At 42.3% G+C, this 23,234-nt stretch overlaps 1 protein-coding gene across 2 annotated transcripts; it reads right to left on the bottom strand.

Annotated features, from left to right (window-relative positions):
* Nucleotides 1-6,029: 6,029 nt before the first annotated feature.
* TMEM170A (transmembrane protein 170A) lies at nt 6,030-22,541 on the bottom strand. 2 transcript variants are annotated; one of them, XM_027119234.1, is made up of 3 exons: nt 22,254-22,411; nt 9,404-9,505; nt 6,030-6,915 (listed from the first exon to the last, which is right to left on the bottom strand). In XM_027119234.1, exons 1-3 carry the CDS (start codon nt 22,384-22,386, stop codon nt 6,785-6,787), a joined length of 366 nt encoding a protein of 121 aa, XP_026975035.1. In that variant the 5' UTR covers nt 22,387-22,411; the 3' UTR covers nt 6,030-6,784. The 2 variants fall into 2 exon arrangements, with proteins under 2 accessions (XP_026975035.1, XP_026975034.1); XM_027119233.1 differs by having other exon boundaries at nt 6,251-6,915; nt 9,335-9,505; nt 22,254-22,541.
* Nucleotides 22,542-23,234: the final 693 nt, after the last annotated feature.

Raw genomic sequence — 23,234 nt, 5'->3', positions numbered from 1 at the left:
CAACCATATATAATCTTTGTCATTTGGTCAGATTAAAAAATTTTAATTATAATCCAACTCTGAGAGGCAGTAATCAGATGCAAATGAGATATCATTGACTAACATCCTATTTGTTCAGGTTTGGGTTTTTTCAGCTGATAATTGCTCCCTGTTGATACTCTGGACTAGGGTCTGTGTCACCCAGTCTAGTGTTATCTAAATCAAGGAATAGATGAAACATGTCTGTGATTAAAAGGACATTATGGTGGCTTTATGCCAGCAAGCTTTTTAAAACAGCCTGATTGCAACATAGTTCCCACACCACAAAATTTACTCATTTAAAGTGCATAGTTCAATCATTTTTGTATATTCACAGACGTGCGCAACCATCACCACAGTCAATTTTGGAAGATTTTCATCACCCCAAGAAGGAACCTCTGACCAATTAGCAGTCACTCCCCATTTCTCCCCAATCCCCAGCTTTAGGCTAATCTTTCTGTCTCTCTATATTTTCTTATTCCAGACATTTCATATAAATGGAATTATACAAGATGTGGTCTTTTGTGACTGTCTTCTTTCACTTAGCACATTTCCAAAGTTCATTCGTCTTAGGTATATACCTGTGGAACTGCTGGACCACATAGTAACTCTGTGCTTTACCTTTCAAGAAACTGTCAAACTGTTTCCCCAAGCAACCATTTTATACCCTCACCAGCAATTTCTGAAGTCTCCAATTTCCCCACACCCTTGCCAACACTCTATCTTTTTTATTATAACCATACTAGTGGGTGTGAAATGACATTTCATTATAGTTTTGATTTGCACGTCCCTGATGACTAATGATGTTAAGCATCTATTCATGTCTTTATTGGTCATGGTATATGTTGTTTTGGAAAAATGTCTACTCAAATCCTTTGCCCATTTTTTTAAAGACTTTTTTGATGTGGACCATTTTTAAAGTCTTTATTGACTTTGTTACAATATTGCTTCTGTTTTATGTTTTGGTTTTTTGGCTGCAAGGCATGTGGGATCTTAGCTCCCCGACCAGGGATTGAACCCGCGCCCACTGCATTGGAAGTGCAGAATCTTAGCCACTGGATCACCAAGGAAGTCCCCCTCTGCCCATTTTTAAATTGGGTTGTCTTTCTATTATTGAGTTGTAAGAGAGAGTTCTTTATATATTATAAACGCAAGTCTCTTATAAAGTGTATGATTTGAAAATATTTCCTCCTGTGGGTGTCTTTTCACTTCTTGATGGCATCATTTGAAGCATAAAAATTTTTAATTTTGATGAAGTCCAGTTTATCTAGTTTTAGTCTAATGTCCCTCTTGCTTTGGGGGTTGTATCTAAGAAGGCTTTGCCTAACCCAAGATCACAAAATTTACTCCTGTGTTCTTCTAAGAGTTTTATAGTTTTAGTTCTTACATTTAGGTCTATGACCCATTTCAGTAAATCTTTCTTATGTGAGAATAACAGAAAAATAGATGTGAAATTAGGACCCAGTATTTGGGACTTCACCATTCTCAGCCTCGTTTTCCTTGGACAGCATAAATAAACCCTACAGTGACAAACTGGGATGTCGCCTTTTGCCCCATCCCTGGGGTCTGAGTCTGGGGAAAAGGATACCCCAGAGTTCTTCAGCAGACTTTCTCCTCCATTACCCTACTTCTCCCACTCTCCTCTTTATAGATTACTAGCACTCCATACATTTGTTCAAATTTACAAAGTTTCTGACCACTTTATGGGTAACCAGGGAACTATTTTCTGTTGTGTCAAATAGTTTAGCAAAGAGGTCAAAAAATTGGTTAGCAGGCCAAATCCAGCATAAAGACATGCATTGTTCGATCTGAAAAGCATTTTACATGAAGTTAAATTAGCAGCCATCTGTGATATTATGATTTCGCAGAAATATACATTTCATATACATTTTGGTCATTCAGATGACCAAAATGTGTTTCTCATATATATTTGGCCTTCATCCACAGTTCCTGGCTCACAGCTCCCAAAACCCCTGGAATTTCCTAAGTGTTGAGAGTGGTAAAGGTGTCTTGTGTTGTATGAATGACTTTTAGAAGCACCTAAGGATGGGGCTGGTTGCCAGGACAACTTACCGTGTGATTAGAGGATTGGAACTTTCAGTCCCCACATCCCCACACAGCCCTCCCCTGCCCCACCTCTGGGGAGAGGGGGGAGGGGCAACAAGTTGAATCAGTTCCCAATGGCCAGTGATTTAACGAATCATGCATATGTGATGAAGTCTCCATAAAACCCCAAAAGGACAGGGTTGAGAGCTTCCCAGTTAGTGAACACGTGGAAATTCGGGGAGAGTGGCACCCTTGGAGAGGGCATGGAAGCTCCACTCACCTTCCTCGTACCTTGCCCTGTGCATCTCTTCCAGCCGGCTGTTCCTGAGTTACATCTTCATGATAAACCAGTGATCTAGTATGTAAAATGTTTGAGTTCTGTAAGCCACTTTAACAAATTAATTGAACCCAATTTATAGCCAGTCGGTGAGAAGCACAGGTAACAGCCTGGACTTGCAACTGGCATCTCGAATCAGGGGGTGCAGTGGGAGTCGGTCTTGTAGGATTGAGCCCTTAACCTGTAGAATCTGATGCTATCTCTGGGTAGTGTCAGAATTGAGTTGAATTGTTGGACACACTGCTGGTGTCCAAGAATTGTTTGTTGGTTTGGGGAACTCCCAATATACCAGCACTTAAAAATTAAGAGATTTCAAATAATCTAATTTCCAATTTCCTTTGAAAAACTGGAGAATCTGGCAACACTGGGCACATAATCCCACAAAATATCAATAGGCTGGAACTGAGCAATTCCTTTAGACAAATATCTCCGGCTGGCCACAGTACAAATCCCAACTCCCTACAAGTTTCCTGGTTCACTATTACCGTGTTGTCTTGGTAATAATTTATGGGGTCCTTCCTGCCAAACTCAACATCTTTAGCCCCTCATCCACCATAGTCTCTTTCCACTGTCTTGGGTTATCACCTTTTTAGAAAAGATCCTCCTCTGTTTGGTTCTGGATACGTATCTTGGGGGCTTCTGGCTGAACTCTGCATGTATCCTTCAGGGGTGCTAGAAACATTCTGTATCTTGATCGAAGTGCTACCACTTCGCATTAAGTGTATAAATACATAAAATTCATCAAGCTATACATTTAAGATTTGTGCACTTTACTGTACGTTACACCTCAATTTAAAAAAAAATTAGAAAGAGAATGGATGGGTAGTTTCCTACCAGACATTGTATGTCTGTCTGCAATGCCTGGAACTGCAGCAGTTATCTTGTGAACAGGGAGTAAGCTACCCAAATCAGACAATCCAATTTACTGAAAATGGCAAAGCAAAAAAAGATTTATGATGTCACAGAATACTAAACCAACCTCGGAGCCTCTCTTCATGTGGACTTACTACCGAAATAATACATGTTTTTCATAAACTATATCAGCTTTCAGCCATCCCAGTGTGTAATCATACAAAAGCTTCTTGATGGTAATATATGGCTCACAAAGTGGAGTTAATAAGACTCAAGTTCACATGTAAGTACAGTTTAATCAGATCTTTGGACAAAAATTTTACCATAAACTAGTGAGTTGAACATAAAAGAAATACAGTTAAGCATATATGTTAAGTACTAAAAAAAAAATCAAGTTGGAAAACCTTATTACAAAAGATTAAACTCATTGGCCACTGAAAAAGAAATAACAGTTCTAGTTCACAGAATTAAAAGTAACTCTTTATTGATAAACATATATACCAGAATTAGAAATGTCAGTAGAAAAATAAAATTTAAATAATTTTCTATGGTACAAAGATTAGATCATTTTGACTGTAGCATTTGGTGAAATAATCTAATACAAAAAGCTGAGCTGATTTTAGCCACAACCAGCCTGACAGAGTGCACAAAAAAGAAATGCACGTACACAGAACCTTCTGCATGTGGACAGCTAATGGCACCAGGACTTCACATTCCAGGAAATGGTCTCCTAGGGAAGGTTGGTATGCACTGCAGTTGTAATAAGAACTTAATTCAAACCAGAGCAGCTTTTGGAATCAAAAGCTAACATACAATTTAAAGACTTAGAAAACATAAGGGCTTAAAGATAATTATTTGCATGAGCTTTTTCTCACCTAGTTTAGACATTTCCTAGGTAATGTTTTGCTGAAAAAAAAAATGAGTTAGCACAAAGAGACATCTTTATCTTGGAATATTCATTACTCATTTGTATATGGATTTAAGTTTACATGAAACACCTTTACCCTAAAACCTCAATATTAAAGAATCCAGAAATCAGCTTTTTATGGTTGGGGCTGCCTCCTTCCCACTCATAAAAAAAAGGAAAAGTGGATGCACAGTTAAGGGAGGGGTGTTTGCACATGTCTCTAGGAAAGTCAGTAGTTGGCAAAACTTCTCAGAAGCTATATGTGATAAGATAAAATGTTCAACACAAATGCCAATATTTTTTCATCTGGGCAACCACCCCCAACTAATTGTGTATTTGAGATGAGAAATTAAAAAGAAAAATAAACTCTAAGGAGGAATAGACATTCCTTATCATTCAAATAGTTTCTCCCTGAAAACATTTCAAGCCACAAAGCTCAAGCTATATAAAGTCTATATACACTTATTCACAGGAGAATGTTCACATACTGGGATGAATGAAACATTCAATAATTTGAAGATACATTTTATATTTGAAGTTTTTAAAAAGAGTGGATAATAAAACAAGAAACAGATGAAAACAAACACAACTTTCAAAATGCATTAATTTTTGTGTCTTGGCTCTAAAAGAAAAATAAACCAAATAAATCATGGATCAGTATGTTCAAAAATTAGCATTTAGGGGGAGGAGCCCACTGACCACTGGCCCGTGTTCAATTTGTGAAATTCTATCCAAAGGAATGTTTTAGGTGAGAATGCTAAGAGGCATCCTTCAATAGAGATAATTAAAATCATTTCCTACAACAAATTTCTTAAACTGAAGGGCTACTTTTCCAAATCCAGCTCACTGAACTGAAAAATGGAGTCTTCAACTAAAGACTTAAAAATTTGCTTGAAAGAAAGATTTGAGCATTGGAGAGTAATCTTGTTGGGGAATTTGTAAAGACATTTGCCTACATTCCAACTCCTGTAATTTTCCACCTAGTCTGTGTATATAACACTATAATTTTGATAAGTGGTCTAATGGCCGATTAGTTAAAAGAAAATGTCCAGTTACTTTTTGTGATCCTTTGTAATTTTTCCCTTTGACTATCCCTGGTAAATTGGTCCTCCTGGCTGTTTTTAATCAGAAGCCAGAGTGCATATTGCTTTAAATCAAATAGAATTGCACACGACCTCATGGGCAGTTAGCCTTACACTCACAATGAAAACTTTCCTTTAAAAATGTCAGATTTAATTACCAGAAACTATTTTGAAAACAGATAACATCGATTGTATTTCATACAGAACAGTTTAGGTGGTAAGGATAAAGTTAGATAATTTTTGCAATCCTTTTTCTTTTGAAGGTTACAGTTTTCAGGCCTTTAAATGAAAAAGTAAGTTAGGCATTAGAAGAAAAATTAAAATAGCTAAAATTGGGTTTTAAAAAACTCTGATATTTAATTCTCTTTAAGGATATAAATTCTCTTGAAGGAAAATGTAAAGGGCACAGTGGAAGGCATATCTGAAAATTAAACTTTAGGCACTTTCTGGGAGTGATACCCAATACTGTGAAAGTGAGCTGAAGACCCACCATTAGGTAACTACATTAAGACTAGGAAATCTATAACCACTAACTCTAGTTTAAGCTGCACTTATACAATTTTTCAAAAGCCATAAGTAAAGCAAAGTCACTAAGAAAAACAGTAACAGAACGTTTAAAGTATCTTTTTGTGCGTGTGCCTCAATGTTCAAAGAGTGTCCTAAACAATCTGGGTGAAAATTTTCAACTCCCAACTGTTTAATAGGGTATGTTTCCAATTAAACTAAATAAAAACAATAGAATAAAAGTAATAGGAAAAAAAAAAAAAAAAAAAAAAAGTAATAGGAAGAGGTGGTACAGGAGCTTTAGGGGAAAAAGTCTCAATTACCTAGCTTATTTTGATAAAATGTACCAAAAAACAAATTCACATCTCTTAAAATATATTAAATAATCAGAAGTCAAGATAGTTATCCATAAAAATGTCACATCATTCAGTAGTTAGCTCCTTTTTCTTTAAACAAAGGAATCGAAGCCACTACTTGAGTTATAGATTTTTTTGTGTGCAACAGATTTCACCAAATTTGTTCTCAACACGACATTCAACCAACACCTACTTGGCACTTACTGTCATGAAGATGTAGCAAGAGATGAGTTTGCCAAATTTTACTCAAGATTAGATCGTTAGATTTTAGTACAGTATACTCTGCTCAGAAATAAACTAATATGATCCATAATTTCTCTGAAATATGCAACGTTGCATTTTCTCACAGAACATTATAAATTTCAGTATGAAGGATGCCAACCCAGAAGCACTGCTGACCTGGCTTGCGTAAAGGTACACCCGTAAAACTGCCTGAATTAAATATGTAGAAAAAAGAAAGAAAGAAAAGAAAGTTGATTTGTTTTGGTTGAGAACAATGAGTCCAAAAAGATCTTTAATTCCTGGAGCTTCAAATTGAAGAAAGGACTGAAATGTTGTTCTTCATATACCTTTTCATCCAAGTTGCTTCCCGTTTGAAGAACTAAGAAAACACATTCCATACTGTATTCTTTTTGAGGATTCTATGAAACTTAGGTTCACCATCATAGCACAAGGGTATGTGCTACAGAGTAGCTAAAATCCGTAAAAAGGAGACCACCACTACACAAAATGTCTGTCCGGTGCCCAAGGTGAGGGCTTCAAATGGAATCATTTCCTTTCCTGCTGCTCGGTACACTCCAGCAATTGCTGCACCTGTTCAAAAATTCAAGAATATTTTTTAAAAAAAGGTTAATATAATCAGGAAAATACAGCACTTAAAATTCTACCAGTAGAATGTTCTAAATTTTTTACATTAAAATTTAGACATTACAGAAATGTTTTGTTCTGTCTATTCTTTTTGCTGACTAGGTTTTAAGTATTCCTTATATGGTTTGCAAATCACTGACAAGTGTTTTTAGGTGTTGAAAAGTGACTCCTTTAAACTGAGTCTCCTAGATTTATTGAATAAAACCACCTGGAAGTCATAGCCGAAATCACAAAGACGGTGATTTCCACATAACCTGATTACAAACTGAAAAACATCTCTTATTCCGCATGCATTTAACAGGTACCTAACAAACTCTTGGCAATAAATGACAAAGAATCTTCCCTGTGGGACTGAGCAAGAAATATTTCAGGAGCAGCCACAGGGAAACCCCACTCTATTGTGTACTATACTCAGAGCTCCCCTCAAGAAATGGATGGAGAAAGGGGTGGGAAAAGGAAAAGAGGGGGACCCTAAGCCTATCAAGTTGCTATTCATTCAAAGGGCAAGAGGCGAGGGATACTTGGGGAGTCCTTTCTGTTACCCAAATCATTAATCTTTTTTATTATGTTAGTCACTGTAACTTCCTAGAAATTGAGTAAACAAAACAAAACAAACATCTCTCTCTACCCAGGTACCCTGATTTGCTCACAGGGACTCAGCATTGTACAAAGAAAGTCAAGATTTCAATAGTTTGAAAATAACAGATCCAAACATCTCAGATGACCGCCCTGCCGCCCCCCGCCCCACCTCAAAATGCTCCAAACAGAATTCTCCTTGGTCACAGAGGCTAGCTGGAGACACAAGACAGAAACACAAACATGAAGTAGGTTTTGAATAATGCAAGATGAAATATAGTGTTTCAATCAAGTGTCTACACCTTTTACAAATGTGATGTGATGGTATATTGACATATTTTAAGGAGAAGAAAGAACAATACTAATCAATATCTGTGTTGGTTGCCAGGAACATTTGTGACTTTGAAATGCCCACCGCCAGAGGCAATGCACAAACACTGTGCTACTAACATCTGAAAGGCACATGTTCCATTGGGCCTCTTTGTAATTTGTCTCCAAAAAAAGTGGGTTGAGTCGGAAGAAGCTTAAAGAAGTTGAACTGGGTCCCAAAGTGGGATTTGGATGATTAAGGGAAGACAGGAAAAAGCAAACCAGAAGGAGCAGCAGAATGGGAAGGGAACAGATTGTATGCACTAGAGTCGAAGAAGGACATGAACACATTTACTGCACAATTACTATATGGTAGATATTCTGGTTAAGTATTTTATATTCACATTTTTTCATTTAGTCATCACACAGCATCCCTATTTTACTGAAGAGAAATCTGAAACAGGTCCTGGGGGCCAGTAATCCAGCAAGGAAACTGGAGCAGAGGGTCTCTAAAGATAGCAGTAGGTGATACAGTTAAAAATATTTTTTAAGGCCCGTTATGGAAACTCCTTAATGCAAACAGGAGAAAACTGGCCTCCTCCCCCGTGTTATCACAAAGGTTTCATCATCTGTGGAACACAGAGAAACTAGGCCACCCTGTCCCCAAAAAAATCCCTCAAGTCAAAGAGAGAGGGAGATTTCTGCTTGAAGCTCAAGGTTTAAATTCACAGTGAAACAAAGTTATGTTTACATGTATACCTAGAAAAAAGTCTGAAAGCATATACCAAAATGCAAACTGTGATACCACTTAGGAATGCAGTAATAGAGGATTTTTAATTTTGCTTTCTTATAATTTTTAATTTATATAGAATATACATGTTATTTATATTTCATTATGAGCTTAAAAATGATTTAAACTTATTCTCATCCCTTTGACATGAGCAAAAGCCACCCTTCCCCCCAAAAAAACACCAGACAGGTAAAAATAATTTATAATTATGAATGTTACTCCAATTCTTATTCAGAAAGTCCTGAGAGGAGAAAACCACCAGGTACTTTTCTAAACAATAATTCTTGTCATTAGAATTATTCTTCCATCCTTAAAATAACTACACCTGGATGAGTGGAAGTGATTTGTTAACCAGCTTGCAAGGTCACAAATCAGTGAAGTGACAGCTGAAGAGAAAGGAGCAGTAGCTTCCAAAAAGACAAATATCTTCTTTTGCTAGTGACCTATTTCACAAGATCTATCTCACAAAGCTTAACATGACTTCCCTGAAGCCAGCGAGACAAAATCTGACTCAGTAAGTCAAAGATGTTAGCCAAATAAGGGGGGACTGGGGTGAGAAAAAAAACAGGATCTGTGGTTAAAGATCACTCTTTCTTCTTCATCTCATTGAGACATGTTTCTAAAATGGTTCCTAAAATTAACTAACTAGTCAAATGAAACATTTTGACTGTATTTTAATGTCTAACATACTTGTCAAGATTCCAGCAGTAATTGGTCCCACGATGCCCATCAACAGGATGCTTACAGACATGAACCTACCATATTTGTGATGTCTGAGGGTGAAGAGGGCCAGTAATCCAGCAGGGACATGAAAGAAGAGAGAGGACACCAGTGCCCACAGGAACACACCATACCACATCTCTACAAGGGAAAGCAAAGAAAGGTCGTACATCACTGCCTTTCCCAGTGCAATCATTACAAAGGGGTAGTCACTATGCCCAGTTATTTCATTTTCAAAACCATTCAGTTGCAATGGGGGTTCATCAGTCAAATATCCAAACATTGATGGTTTGCGAGGGATAAGTAAACTATGGCCACCACCTGTTTGTGTACATAAACTCTTACTGGAACACAGCCATGCCCATTCATTTAAGTCTTGCCTATGGCTGCTTTCAAGCTACAAGAGCAGGGCTGAAACAGTGACAGAGACCATATGACCTGCAAAGCCTAAAATATTTACAATCTGGCCCTTTACAGAAAAGGTTGGCCAACCCCTGACAAGCTACCTGTACTCCCAAACACTGAAGAAAAGGTTCACCCAGATTTGAAAATTCACTTAAATGATTTCCCTCCCATAAGGACAAATGTAAGTACCACTGACAGGGTGCTATGCAGTCAATGCCTGATGACCGTCCCTGCCTTCTTGATTATTCAGTCATCTCAAATGGAAAAGCTCTATATACAATTACATTCATTCAACAATCATTTTCAAGACGATGCAGTAAATATCAACCCCTCACCTCCTATTAGGGTATCAAAGCTCTTTAAGACATGAAATAAATACCAGAATATGTAAATGTTTCGCTTAAAGACAAATGGCAAGTGAGAGCGCAGGTTAGAAGAGGAGCTGTCCTCTATCCCTCTTAGGATGACAGTAACTCAGGAAACATTAAGATATTTGTCCAACAACTATGTATACAAACCTATGCATGAGATATCTTGGAAAATACAAAAACAGGAGGAGATACCATCCTGCCCTCATGACTTTATGATTTAGCAGACATAACATTTTCCCCCAGTGGGCCCAGGCGTGGCTTCAGAATTCTCAAGAGAGCTCTTTACCCATATATGGATATAATGAAGGTGTCACACTAGATGAAATCTGTTGTCCATCCCTGCACTTGAGGCAGGTAAATACCAGGCAATTTTAAAGATCACTCAACAGCTCAACTGGGGTTTTTGCACCACAGCACTATTGACGTCTGGACCATTTAACTCTTTGTTGTGGGAGGCTGTCGACTGTAGGATGTGGAGCAACACCCCTGGCCTCTACCCTGTGGATGCTGATAGCACTCTCTCCCGTTGTGGCAACCACAATATCTTGACATTGTCACACATCCCCTGTGGGCATAATTACCCTGGTTAAAAACCGCTGACCTGACTGAAGCAAAGGGTTTATAAGAGTAACAGTAGTTAGGATGCAAAGATAGATGGGGTCACATTACGGGGGGCTTTGAAGGCCAAACTAAGAACTTCAACATGTAAGCCCTACAAGGTACCATCAAAGGTTTTCTGAGCAGTAAAGGGTTGTCAGCACAGTACTTCACAGGTGGCACCTTACACTCCCAGTAGGAACACAAACTAGAAAGCCATCTCTGGAGGGTAAACTGGAAGTGTGTCTCCAAAACAGTCAACTGTGCATACCCTTTGCCACAGTGATTTTACTTCCAGGAATACACAAGGGCAAGGACAAGGTCACGAGGTTCCTGGCAGCCCTGTGTGTACTGGCAAAAACTAGACACCAACTGCATGTCTGTTGATGGAGGACCTGTGAAACCTGTTATGGTGCATCCGCATAATGAAACGTTACACAATCAATAAAAATAGGAGCAGCTCTTTAAATACTGATGGGGTAAGATGCCCAACCCACGGTGCGAAGTAAAAAAGCTTAAGTTTCAGAATAATATGCAGAATAAGATCCTGTTTTTGTGAAAACAAAAAACAAAAGAAACAAATGTGTGTAAATGCTTCTGTCTACTCAGAAGAGTCTGGACATATGTTTATTTAATAAATATTTACAACATGCACAGGCACTGTTTTAAATGCTTGACAAATATTAACTCATGTAATTCTCAAAGTAGCTCTATGAAGCACATATTAATATCTCTGACTCTTGGATGAGGAAACAGAAGCAGAGGGAGGTAAGGAAACTTGCTGGAGCCCACACTGCAGCACGAGGCACAGCCCAGGTTGACCCATGCTGGAAGCAATGCCCTCATCTGCTGTGCACCTCTTATATATATTAAGATATAGAAAATTGTTATTTCTGGGGAATAGGATAGGCTGGGTTGACCCATGCTGGAAGCAATGCCCTCATCCTCTGTGCCACCTCTTATATATATTAAGATATAGAAAACTGTTATTTCTGGGGAATAGGGTTTATGACCATTCACTTTCTACTTTGAGAAAATAAACAAAGCAGGGGCTTCCCTGGTGGCACAGTGGTTAAGAATCTGCCTGCCAATGCAGGGGACACAGGTTCGAGCCCTGGTCCGGGAAGATCCCACATCCCGCGGAGCAACTAAGCCCGCGAGCCACAACTACTGAGCCTGTGTGCCACAACTACTGAAGCCCTCGTGCCTAGAGCCCGTGCTCCTCAACAAGAGAAGCCACCGCAGTGAGAGAGAAACCTGAACACCACAATGAAGAGTAGCCCCTGTTCGCCGCGACTAGAAAAAGCCCGCGCACAGCAACAAAGACCCAATGCGGCCAAAAATAAATAATAAAATTTTAAAAAAATTTTTAAAAAGCTTGGGAATTCTCTGGTGGTGCAGTGAATAAGACTCCACGTTCCCAATGCAGGGGGTGCATGTTCAATCCCTGGTCAGGGAACTAAGATCCCACATGCCATGGGGCACAGCCAAAAAACGGGGGGGCGGGGAGGAAGAGCGACCAGTGAGGAGCATCAGTGAGCTGGGGGAGAGGGGAGAGTGGCAAAGGGGAGGGCCAGGGGCTTTTCTTGAAGTTGCATTTGAGTTGTAAGCACACTGTAGTGTGTGGTTTTTCCCAAATCAATTTCTTTTTATTTTTACTCTTGTTGGGAGCAGGGGGAGGAGGGGTTAGGGAGCCTGGGGTGATTAGATGTGGGGCCAAATCCCCACCAGGCACCCTCCACACTCTCACTGATGACTGCACTAATTCTCTGCACATATTAAGTCAAAGTTTCAGTTAATACCATATTATACATATACCAAGATTAGGATGTCTCGCTCTTGGTTGTTGTTGTTTTTTTTAAAATTAATTAATTAATTTTTTTGGCTGCGTTGGGTCTTTGTTGCTGCACACGGGCTTTCTTTAGTTGTGGTGAGTGGGGATACTCTTTGTTGCGGTGTGCGGCCTTCTCATCGCAGTGGCTTCTCTTGTTGCGGAGCAAGGGCTCTAGGCATGTGGCTAGAGCAGTTGTGGCTCTCCTGGGCTCTAGAGCACAGGCTCAGTAGTTGTGGCGCATGGGCTTAGTTGCTCCGCGGCATGTGGGATCTTCCCGGACCAGGGCTCGAACCTGTGTCCCCTGCATTGGCAGGCGAATTCTCAACCACTCCGCCACCAGGGAAGTCCTTTTTTTTTTTTAATATTTATTTATTTGGCTGCTCCAGGTCTTAGTTGCAGCATGTGGGATTTTTGTTGCGGCATGCGGGAACTTTAGTTGCGGCATGCAAACTCTTAGTTGCAGTATGTGGGATCTAGTTCCCTGACCAGGGATCGAACCCAGGCCCCCTGCATTGGGAGCGCAGAGTCTTAACTGCTAGGCCACCAGGGAAGTCCCTTGCTCTTGTTTTGGATGGAAGGCTTTCAATAAAAAAATCAGGGACACCTCATCTAGGGCTCAATGCTTATTAAAAATAACAAACGACTGAGGGTGTTTTTGTACTTCTGTTCTGGTGACAAATTATCAGATAGCTACAAAAGGTTTCAAACCACTGGTATAAGTTTTCTTTTCCTTTCTGCTGAACAAGATACACCTTCAGAATAATTTTACAATACTGTCAAAACTTGTCTATTTTGTTTGATGGTGTTTGGCAAATTGTTAAAGCAAGTCTAAATCATGCAATATGGAGTATAAAGTGATTAAACAGTAATGTCCCAAGCTTAAATATATATAACATAAACATATATGTATAATATGTAAAAAAATGTAGGTATACTAACTACTGCTCTTCCTCCACCAAAAAAATCATACACACAAACAAAAAAACCCTTCCCAATCAATAGCGTCTATCAGAAATTGTGGGCAGGGCTCTCAGTCCTCAGGGTTTGGGTCCCCATCGTCTTCAGGAACAAACCTGTACAGTTAGTCCCCTACACAAGAACCTTCAAGTTGCGAACTTTCAAAGATGCGAACATGCATTCCATCAACGTCAGGCGTGAGTGAAACTGCAGCTTGCCCTCCGTCTCCTATTGTTGGCGATCCTTCAGCTCTACCATCTCCCACCTCCTCTCCCTCCTCCAGTCAGTAACTCTTCTTGCCTGTTCCCTCGATGCCAGCCCCTGTATGCCAGCTGTTGTACTGTACTACTGTACTTTTCAAGGTACTGTACTGTAAGATTAAAAATGTTGTCTTTATTTTTTATGTATTATTTGTGTGAAAAGTATTATAAACCTATTACAGTACAGTACTACATAGCCGATTGTGTTAGTTGGGTACCTAGGCTAACTTTGTTGGACTTATGAACAAATTAAGACTTAAGAAGAACGTGCTCTCGGAACGGAACTCGTTCGTATGTAAGGGACTTACTCTACCAGATACCACTGCAGGCTCCTTTCCAGCCTCGGGCACCAGCCCTTCTTGCTTCCATGGCCCAGGAGACTTGCCCTCTCTTCTTGGCAGCAACTCCAGAGGTTGCAGAGTCTGGTGTTCAGGTACTGTCCCTCCCTGATAAATCCCTCCTGCCTGGGCCGCTGCTGTTGAACCCTGGCCTCCCCCGCCCAAGGCCCCCTTGTGTACCACCCACTGCCAGCTCATCCCCAAGCCACAGGACAGCGTCATGCAGTTCCCTGCTAAAGCAGTAACCCCGTCTTCAATCCCACAGTCCTTCCCAGCTCCTCCCCAAATCACTTAAGAGACTCTGAACTCCATTACACCACCCACTGTGCACAGAACTCTATAAGAACACCAGGAATGCCACTACCCAGGGGTGGACAAACGGGATACAAACCTGCCTCCAAGACCCCAGAGCAGCTGCCGTCCTGGCTGCTGTCTGCCACCAATGACATGAGACCACTCCTGGGCCTTGCCGTCACGGGGCTTCTGCTGGAGCGCCCCAAATTTAAGAGACAAGCACTGATTTCCGCAGCAACTCAAGGCACTGCTGGAGCTTGGCTTCTTACTGGCTGCCACAGAACCATTGGGGCAGTGAACTGGCAGGTGAGGCCTTGATCTGCCAGAGACACACTAAGTTGGTAACTTCAGTAAATGTAGGTCTGGACACTCGGGTGTTCTACTCAACTGCTATGGACTGAATTCATGTGCGGCAGCCCTAATCCGACAGGACTGTGGCCTTATAAGAGGAAGAGAGATGTCTCTCTCTCTCTTGTTCTCTTTCTCTCCCCATCATGTGAGGACATATCAAGAAGGTGGCCCAAGAGGGCCCTCACCACAACCTGACCATGCCGGCACCCTCATCTTGGACTTCCAGTCTCCAGAACTGTGAGAAAATACACTTCTGTTGTTTAAGCTGCTCAGTCTGTGGTATTTTGTTCTTGCAGCCCTAGGAGATATCAACGCTCACTTGTTCCCACTTCTCTGGAGCACAGCACCTGCCCAAGGAGGCCTGCTGGGCTATCAACTCACATCTCGATTTTCCTGAAAGCTGACAGGAATCTGTTTGCAAACAAGATCTGGCACAGCAGGCCAGCTCCTCCCTGAGTCTCTGAGAAGGAGAAGCAGTATGCACCTTCCTATAACCCTGAGCTACATCCACCAGCTAGCGCAGTGCCTACATACGTTATATCGCATCACTTAAGTCACTCAAAGTAGGAAAAAAAGGCTGTATTACATTAGATGAGTGGTACAATTTATAAAACACTTTTCAGATGGATGGGATTATTACAGGACTGTAACAGCTAAGGCAAACCTCAATTAATAAAACATTAAAAAAAAACTAAGTGATTTCCCTTTAATCTACTGCGCCTTAATTTGCCATCTATTTAATAGCTATTTATTGATTATCATATAGTACTTTTCATTCCCCTGGGTCAACACACGGTCAAAAATCTTTGTCTACATATTTTACAGTATTTCCTTGTTCACTGTTTCAAATAAAGTGCATTATCTTCAGCTTTGTTTACTCTGGCAGCTAAAGTCACATCATTTCCCTATGCTGAAGAATAAATCAGGTTATTAATCTGAAATAAAAGATTATAAGGAGAGTGACTTCCCTAGTGGCGCAGTGGTTGAGAGTCTGCCTGCCGATGCAGGGGACACGGGTTCGTGCCCCGGTCTGGGAAGATCCCACATGCCACGGAGCGGCTGGGCCCGTGAGCCGTGGCTGCTGAGCCTGCGCGTCCGGAGCCTATGCTCCGCAACGGCAGAGGCCACAACAGTGAAAGGCCCGTGTACAGCAAAAAAAAAAAAAAAAAAAGAATCTGCCTGCCAATGCAGGGGACACAGGTTCCAGCCCTGGTCTGGGAAGATCACACATGCCACGGAGCAACTAAGCCCGTGTGCCACAACTACTGAGCCCATGCACCTAGAGCGCACAAGAGAAGCCACCGCGATGAGAAGCCCACGCACCGCAATGAAAAGCAGTCCCCCCTTGCCGCAACTAGAGAAAGCCCGCACGTAGCAACGAAGACCCAACACAGCCAAAAATAAATAAATAAATAAATTTTAAAAAAGAGAAACTGTCATCGAGGTGGTTTCATAAAAAAAAAAATTATAAGGGGAAATCAGATGAAGCACTGGTGGCAGAAGAGGCCCCAAAGATGCCCACATCCTCAACCCCAGAGCCTATGAAAATGCGACCTTACATAACAAAAGGGAGTGTGCAGGTGTGATTAGATTAAGCAACTTGGGATGGTGGGGGTTAGCCTGGATTTTACAGTTGGGCCTAATGTAATCAAGGGTTCTTGTAAGAGGGTCAGAGTCAGAGAGATTTGAAGATGCTATGCTGCTGGCTTTAAAGATAGAGGAAGGAGCCATAGGCCAAAGGATGCAGGTGACTTCTAGAAGCTGGAAAAGACAAGAAAACAAATTCTCCCTAGAGCCTTCAGAAGGAAGGCAGCTCTGCTGACCCATTTTGGACTTCTGACCTCCGGGACCGTAGGATGATAAATCTGTGTTGTGTTAAGCCACTAAATTTGTCGTAAATTGTTTCAGTAGCAATAGCAAACTAATACAAGCACTGAGAGTTCATTCATTCAGCAAATATAATACTTACTGAGACCATTCCATATGCCGGGCACATCAGTGAACAACAAAAACAAAAATTTTAAAAAAGACAAAGATCCCTGCCCACAGGGTGTTTGTATCTTGAAGAATATTTTTCAGACAGATATTTGAGTTAAAGAGAAAAGCCACACAGATTTCAGAATCCTCTAGGTGAGTCCTGTGTTAACAAAAGGGGTTTGTAACGGCTGGCTCCCCGGCCCCCTAGCCTCCACAGCTGAGTCACCTCATTTCCAAGCAAGGCCTCAAGACCAACCTGGCTCCAACCAGCAGAAATGGAAGTGGGAATCGTGAGGCTTGGCACCCAGCCATCCTTTCAGCTGGCCCCACTCTGTCTTATGTTCCAGGTCGAACAACTGTATGAGCACAGCCAGTGCCTCTGATGCCAGGGTGCTAAGTAAACTGCCTCGGTCCTGGGAACTGCAGTCCTACTCAGTCCTGCAACTCGATGCTGGACTGCCTAGATGCTAACTGCCCATCAGCCTGCATCTGTCCACACTGCCCACTGTGAGACCCCTCTCTTACACAACCCCACCTGCCTGCCAGGGGATCCATCTGTTCCCTTGTGAAATACTAATATATATATACTGGTCTCTACTCCTGATTCCTGACACAGAGCTCCTAAAACCCTTGTAGATAATGGTGCTAGGAAAATCTTTTGTTCTAATACTTAGTCTTTGACCCTGGTTCCTGATGCAGAGCTCCTAAATCCCTTGGAATTTCCAGGAGTGTCTTTTGTTCTCATGAGGCAACTCTTGGTGGGCTCCTGGATGGTTACCAGAAAGATCAAGCCATGATTATAAGCTTGGAACTTTCAGCACCACCCTCCATTCTCTGGAGAGGGGACAGAGGCTAGAGGGAGTTATTAACTGGTCATGCCTAGGTGATGAAGCCTCCATAAAAATTCCAAAAGTACAGAGTTCAGAGAGCTTCTGGGTTGGTGAAAACATCTATGTGCTGGGAGGGTGGCCCACCCCAGCTCCAAAGGGACAGAAGCGCCTGTGCTCGGGGACCCTTCCAGACTTCACCCTATGTACCTCTTTATCTGGTGTTCATTTCCAACCTTTAATATCCTTGGTAATATACCAGTAACCTAATAAGTAAACTGTTTTCCTGAATTCTATGAGCTGCTCTAGCAAAATAACTGAACGAGGAGGACACGGGAAGCTCAGTTGGTCAGAAGCACATGTGACAACCTGGACTTCTGACTGGCATCTGAAGTTGGGGGTTGGGGCAGGCTTGTGGAACTGAGCCTTTAACCTGTGGGATTGGATGCTAACTCCAGGCAGACAGTGTCAGAACTGAGTTGAATTGTAGGACACCCAACTGGTGTCCCAGAATTGCTTGATGCACAGAAAAACCACACATCTGGCGCCAGAAGTGCTGTGAGTGTAGCAGCAGTGTGAGAGTAAAGGAAAACAGCGAGTTTTTCCTAGACACCCTTCCTCTCCTAACAATGATAACGTGCCCACCAGGACTACCAGCAGTGGGCTGCCACCTCTCTCCTGAGGCCACTGCCTAACTGCCCACTCATCCCTTGTTTCTGTGTGCCCCTCTGGCCTGTCTCAATCCCAATGGTCTCTTGGGCCTAGCCTGGCTAGATCTTATCTGTCCTGATCTGGCCTTCCACCTATTCTCGACACAAAGCCAGAAAGTCAGTGCTAATGGGAACAAGGTTTCTTGTTGGGGTGATGAAAATATTCTGAAGTTGCTTTTTGTGATGGTTGCAAACTGCAAAAATTCATTAAATTGTATACTTAAAAAAAAAAAAACTAAGTCAGATCATCCTTCCTCTGCTCAAAACCCTCTAATATGGCTTTCTGGGATCTGACCTCACTTCCTCTCCCTGCCTTGCCCACCCCGTTCCACCCACTGCACTGGCCTCCTTCATGCTGCTTAACAAGCTCTGGTCCCAGGGCCTCTGAACCTGCTGCCCCTCACCCACGAGGCTCTTCTCCCAACAGCTGCGTGGCTTGTTCCTCATTCCCTTCAGATTTCTTCTCCAATGGCACCATCATAGAGGGCCTCCTTGTGACCTTAAGTAAAACAGCGTTCCACTTGACACACAACACCTGCCACTTACTATCCCCCTACCCTGTCTTACACTCACCACCATCTGTTCCTTTCCATACTTTAAAAAAAAAAAATTTATTGGAGTATAGTTGCTTCACAATGTTATGTTAGTCTTTTCCATACTTTTAAATTTTGTTTTCTCTCTCCCCTTTAGAATGAAAGTTCTTTTGTTTACTAACACACCTTTACTTGGTGCCTAGAAAACAACAGACACATGATAGACACTGAGTAAATACTTGTTGACTGAATGAGTAAATGACTGATCCAAGTGTGACCTATTCTTGATTCCAGCAACGGCACAACCAAAACATTAGTGGGTTTTAGTTTATCAGAAGATACACTTTGACACTGAAGGTATAATGAAATTCATACCTTCAGAAAGTAAATGTTATTCCTGATACAGGAAAAAAAAATTCTGCCTTTCATAGCACTCAGATTTGTTAAAAATGACAACAACAACAAAAGAAATCTGAACAACTTGCAATAAGGAGGGTTAGGCAGAAACCTAAATAGCTAAATTGCAAATGCAGGTTTAAAAAAAAATCAATTCAAAGCTTCCTGACAGGGATAAACCACAGACTATTTCAGAGCAATGATTCTGCCATATCGAGTTGGCATAAAATGCAAGGAACCTTTTCTGTGGGGCCAAAATAGAAACAATTCCAGAATCAGGACAGTGAACGACATTCACTGTCAGCAGGCTTTGGTGCCTCCAAAGGGATTACAGTTCATGTACTTACTGTCCATTCCAGCTAAAGAAGAGATATAGCAGGGAGGTTGTGTGTTTACCCACTGTGTTTACCCATCCCATTCTGATCAGCCTGCTGCGGTCAAGGGCTTTATCTCATGCATGTTTATACCCCAGCCCAGAGCCTGCACTTGACCAACGTATACCTGCTAAATAAATGATCCCCGGTGATCACCACCCCCAAGTTATATATTCAAAGAAGTTCCCATAAACTCAAATACATACTGCAGTTGAATATTTCAGAACAATTGCTGAAAGCAAAACAATTCACTTAGCTACAGATTCTCTACTATGACATGTTAAAACTATTGTTCCAAATCCACTTATCTCAATCTTTTCTTAGAGAAGGAAAAGGCAACTAAAAGCAAAACATATTGAACAGAATATTCAGTTTCAAAGTATCACCTCACATGATTTATTACAAAAGGATTAAGGTACCCTTACAGTGAACAGATCTGATAAACACCATCTTCACCAAATGATTAAACCTAGTGTTATCAATAAAGGTACAAACTGACACTAAATGTCTCCTGATGAGGTGCCCTGGGAGTGGGCACCATCACCTGTGTAGGCAGCGTTCTGAACAAAAATATTTGATCTGAATCTAATCATGAAGAAAAAATGAGATAATTTAGATTATGGAACATTCTATGAAACAATTAGCCTGGACTTTAAAAAAAATGTCTGTCTCAAGAAACTGAAACAAGGATGGAGGAACTGTTCTAGATTCAACAAGATTAAAGAGACATGACAACTTAATGCAATGTGGGACCCTTGATTAGATCCTGAAATTTTTAAAAAAACAAAGGAGGGACTTCTCTGGTGGTCCAGTGGGTAAGACTCCATGCTCTTAATGCAGAGGGCCCAGGTTTGATCCCTGGTCAGGGAACTAGATCCCACATGCATGCCGCAACTAAGAGTTTGTATGCCGCAACTAAGAAGTCCCACATACCGCAATGAAGATCCGGCACAACGAAAATTTAAAAACAAATAAATAAATAAAGGAAAAAAGCTAAAAATGGCATTATTTGAACAACTGGGAAAATTGGGAAAATCTAAATAAGGCCAATACATTAAATAATATTCTATCAATGTTAAATTTCTTGGGTGTGATGTGTTTTTTTTTGTTGTGGCAGAAAATGTCTTCATTTTAAATGACACGTGCTGAAATATTAGGCGTCAAGCATCGTCACTTCTGTAACTTCCTTTCAAAAGGCTCGCAGAAAGTAAAAATGTTATGTGTATGCATATATATATTTAGAGAGGAAGCGAAAGAATCAAAATGTTAATAATGAATCTAAGTAAAGGGCATATAGATATTGGTTATACTATCATTTCAATTTTTCAGTAGGTTTGAAAATTTTCCTAATAAAGAATTGTGGGAAAAGTAAGGAAACAATGAAAACAGACTGATCCAGTTCAGTACTGCCTCCAGACTGCATGAACATTTCATTTTTTGGACAGTCTCCAGAATGCCATATATTTCTGTTGTCACTGTCAAATGTGATCTTAGTAACTTTTGATACCTTTTGCCAGATTATCGTTTTAGGCATGATTTCAAGCTAACATCTGCATCTGCCCCAACACGGTTATCTTATTAACTATTTCACAGACCTGTCCGGGAAAATACTAGGGAGGTAATACATATCAAGTCCCTGGTGTCTGCTGAATGGCGCCTGGCAGTCGCTGCCCAGTGAAAGAGAAATCACAGGTGCCTTGTTTACAACTGCAGTCAGTAATCCAACCCTCCTTCTTTTGCAGGTCTCAGGCCGGTTCTCTCATTGTTTACTGAGTCAAAGTATCTGCCAGCTTTGCGGGAGAGCCCAACCTCACCCTTCAATCACCCCTATCTCAGCCTTCTTGCCTTTAAAGGGCCAACACACAACCGTGCTCTCCCGTCAAAGGCTTTATTTTCGGCCTTCCCAAGTACTTTCTCCTCCTCTCAGTTTTCTGAGCACGACAGCTTTCTATCTCGATTTCTAATTTTTAAAAACTCTGCTCTCAGGCCCAGCAGAATCGCCAGTGTGGGTAAGAGTCAGAAAGAAGCTGCATCAAAGACCTCGAACGCATGAGCGGGAGGCTCGGCAACAGGTCTCAGAAAATGATTCCTAGAAAGAGACGCTGGTGGAGGGGGTGGATTTGAACTTGGGCGGTAGCGATCGGCAGACCACCTCCCCGCGTAAAGGGGTTGGGCTACGCTAGAAACAAAGGGTGTGTGAGTTCTGACTGACGGCCCTCAGCCCGGCCGGGACCCTGCGCTGTCCGAGCTGGGAAAGCCGAGAGGCCCGCGCGGACGAAAAGGGCTGGGCGGGGATGACCGCCTCCAGTGCCCCAAACAAGGGACGGCCGCCTACAGGGCTCTGCCGAGTTCATGTCTGAACCTGGGGCGTCTGGAAACTCCTAAGAGCAAGATCAGTTCGGGCGGTTACTGAGCTCCCTTCACTGACGGGTCCCCAGCGCGGGCTCGGGGTGGCCTGGCCCGAGGAGCCGGCAAGGAAGCGACGGGGGGAGGGGTTAAGGCCCCCAGCTCTCGGCCATGGGAGAGGGAACCTTCTTCTAAGAGGAAAACCCCCAGCGGGCGGGACGGCGGGGTGCCAGTCGGCTCGCTACGGAAGGGGCGCCGCCGCGCAGCCGGGGGGCCGCGGCGTGGCACGCAGTGCGCAGGCGCGGGGCGGGGCCGGTACCTGGGAAGGAGCAGAGAGAAGTGGAGTTAGGGCACAAGGTCCCGTTGCCCACGCGCGGCACGAGCTTCAGGCTGAGGATCTGCTGCAGGAGCCCAGCCGACCCCCCGCTGTCGCCGCTCCCCTCGTGCTCCATCCCGCCGCCATTCACCGCAGAGAGGTGGGGGAGAGCGCCTGAAGTGCTGCCGTGGCTCACTCTCACTCACGGCCCACTCTGCTCTCCGCACCTCCGTCGCCTCAGCGTCACCTTCGGCCGAAGCCCTCTTCCTCCACCCCAACGGCACTGCCAAGTGATGGCTCCTCCCTCCAATCATAGGGCGCCTCAGATGGCAGGGGCGGGGCGAGAGTTGTTCCCGCCCCTGACGTTGCGTACGGCTTTCCGAGATCCAGCGCCTATGGCCTACGCCCCCTACTGGGGAAGTCTCTCCTGCTACAGTGCGGCGCGCTCTGCTCTGCCCTCCTCTGCAGCGCCACCTATAGGAAAGTAAAGGAAATTAGGTATAGATAGGGAGGAAGAGATAGACGGGTGGGTGAGTGGGTGGGTGGGTAAATAGGTAGACAGCGGTAGGTATGCAAGTAGACAGGTAGGTAGGTAGGTAGTAGGTAGGAAGATAAATACGTACATACATATGCATCTGGTAATGAGAATCAGATGGTTCAGCAGTCAGGTGAAAGAAGCTGGAAGACAATGCAGCAATACCTTCAATATTTGGAAGGAAATGATTTTGGGGGAAAACTTCACTTTAAATTTAAAAACATTGTATACGACGTAAGGAATATGGTCAATAATATTGTAATAACTGGGGACAGATGGTTACTAGACTTACAGTGGTGATCATTTTGTAACGTAAGCAAATGTCAAATAACTATGTAGTACACCTGAAACTGACATAATATTGTAGGTCAACTATGTTTCAATTAAAAATAATTAATTAAAAAGCATCGTGGGGGCTTCCCTGGTGGCGCAGTGGTTGCGAGTCCGCC

The sequence above is a fragment of the Aethalodelphis obliquidens genome, unplaced genomic scaffold (assembly GCF_003676395.1).
Source record: "Aethalodelphis obliquidens isolate GAN/ISIS:26980383/991018 unplaced genomic scaffold, ASM367639v1 scaffold20, whole genome shotgun sequence".
Taxonomy (NCBI): domain Eukaryota; kingdom Metazoa; phylum Chordata; class Mammalia; order Artiodactyla; family Delphinidae; genus Aethalodelphis; species Aethalodelphis obliquidens.
The sequence above is the reverse complement of the archived record's forward strand: the minus strand, read 5'-3'. Positions and strand labels throughout refer to the sequence as shown.

Coding starts and splice junctions, on each gene's coding strand:
- TMEM170A (XM_027119233.1), bottom strand. CDS start 22,386: ATGGAGCACGAGGGGAGCGGCGACAGCGGGGGGTCGGCTGGGCTCCTG. Junction 9,506..22,253: donor TTCTCTCTGCTCCTTCCCAG/GTACCGGCCCCG, acceptor TTTCCCTTGTAG/AGATGTGGTATGGTGTGTTC. Junction 6,916..9,334: donor TACTGCTGGAATCTTGACAA/GTATGTTAGACA, acceptor ATTTTTGAACAG/GTGCAGCAATTGCTGGAGTG.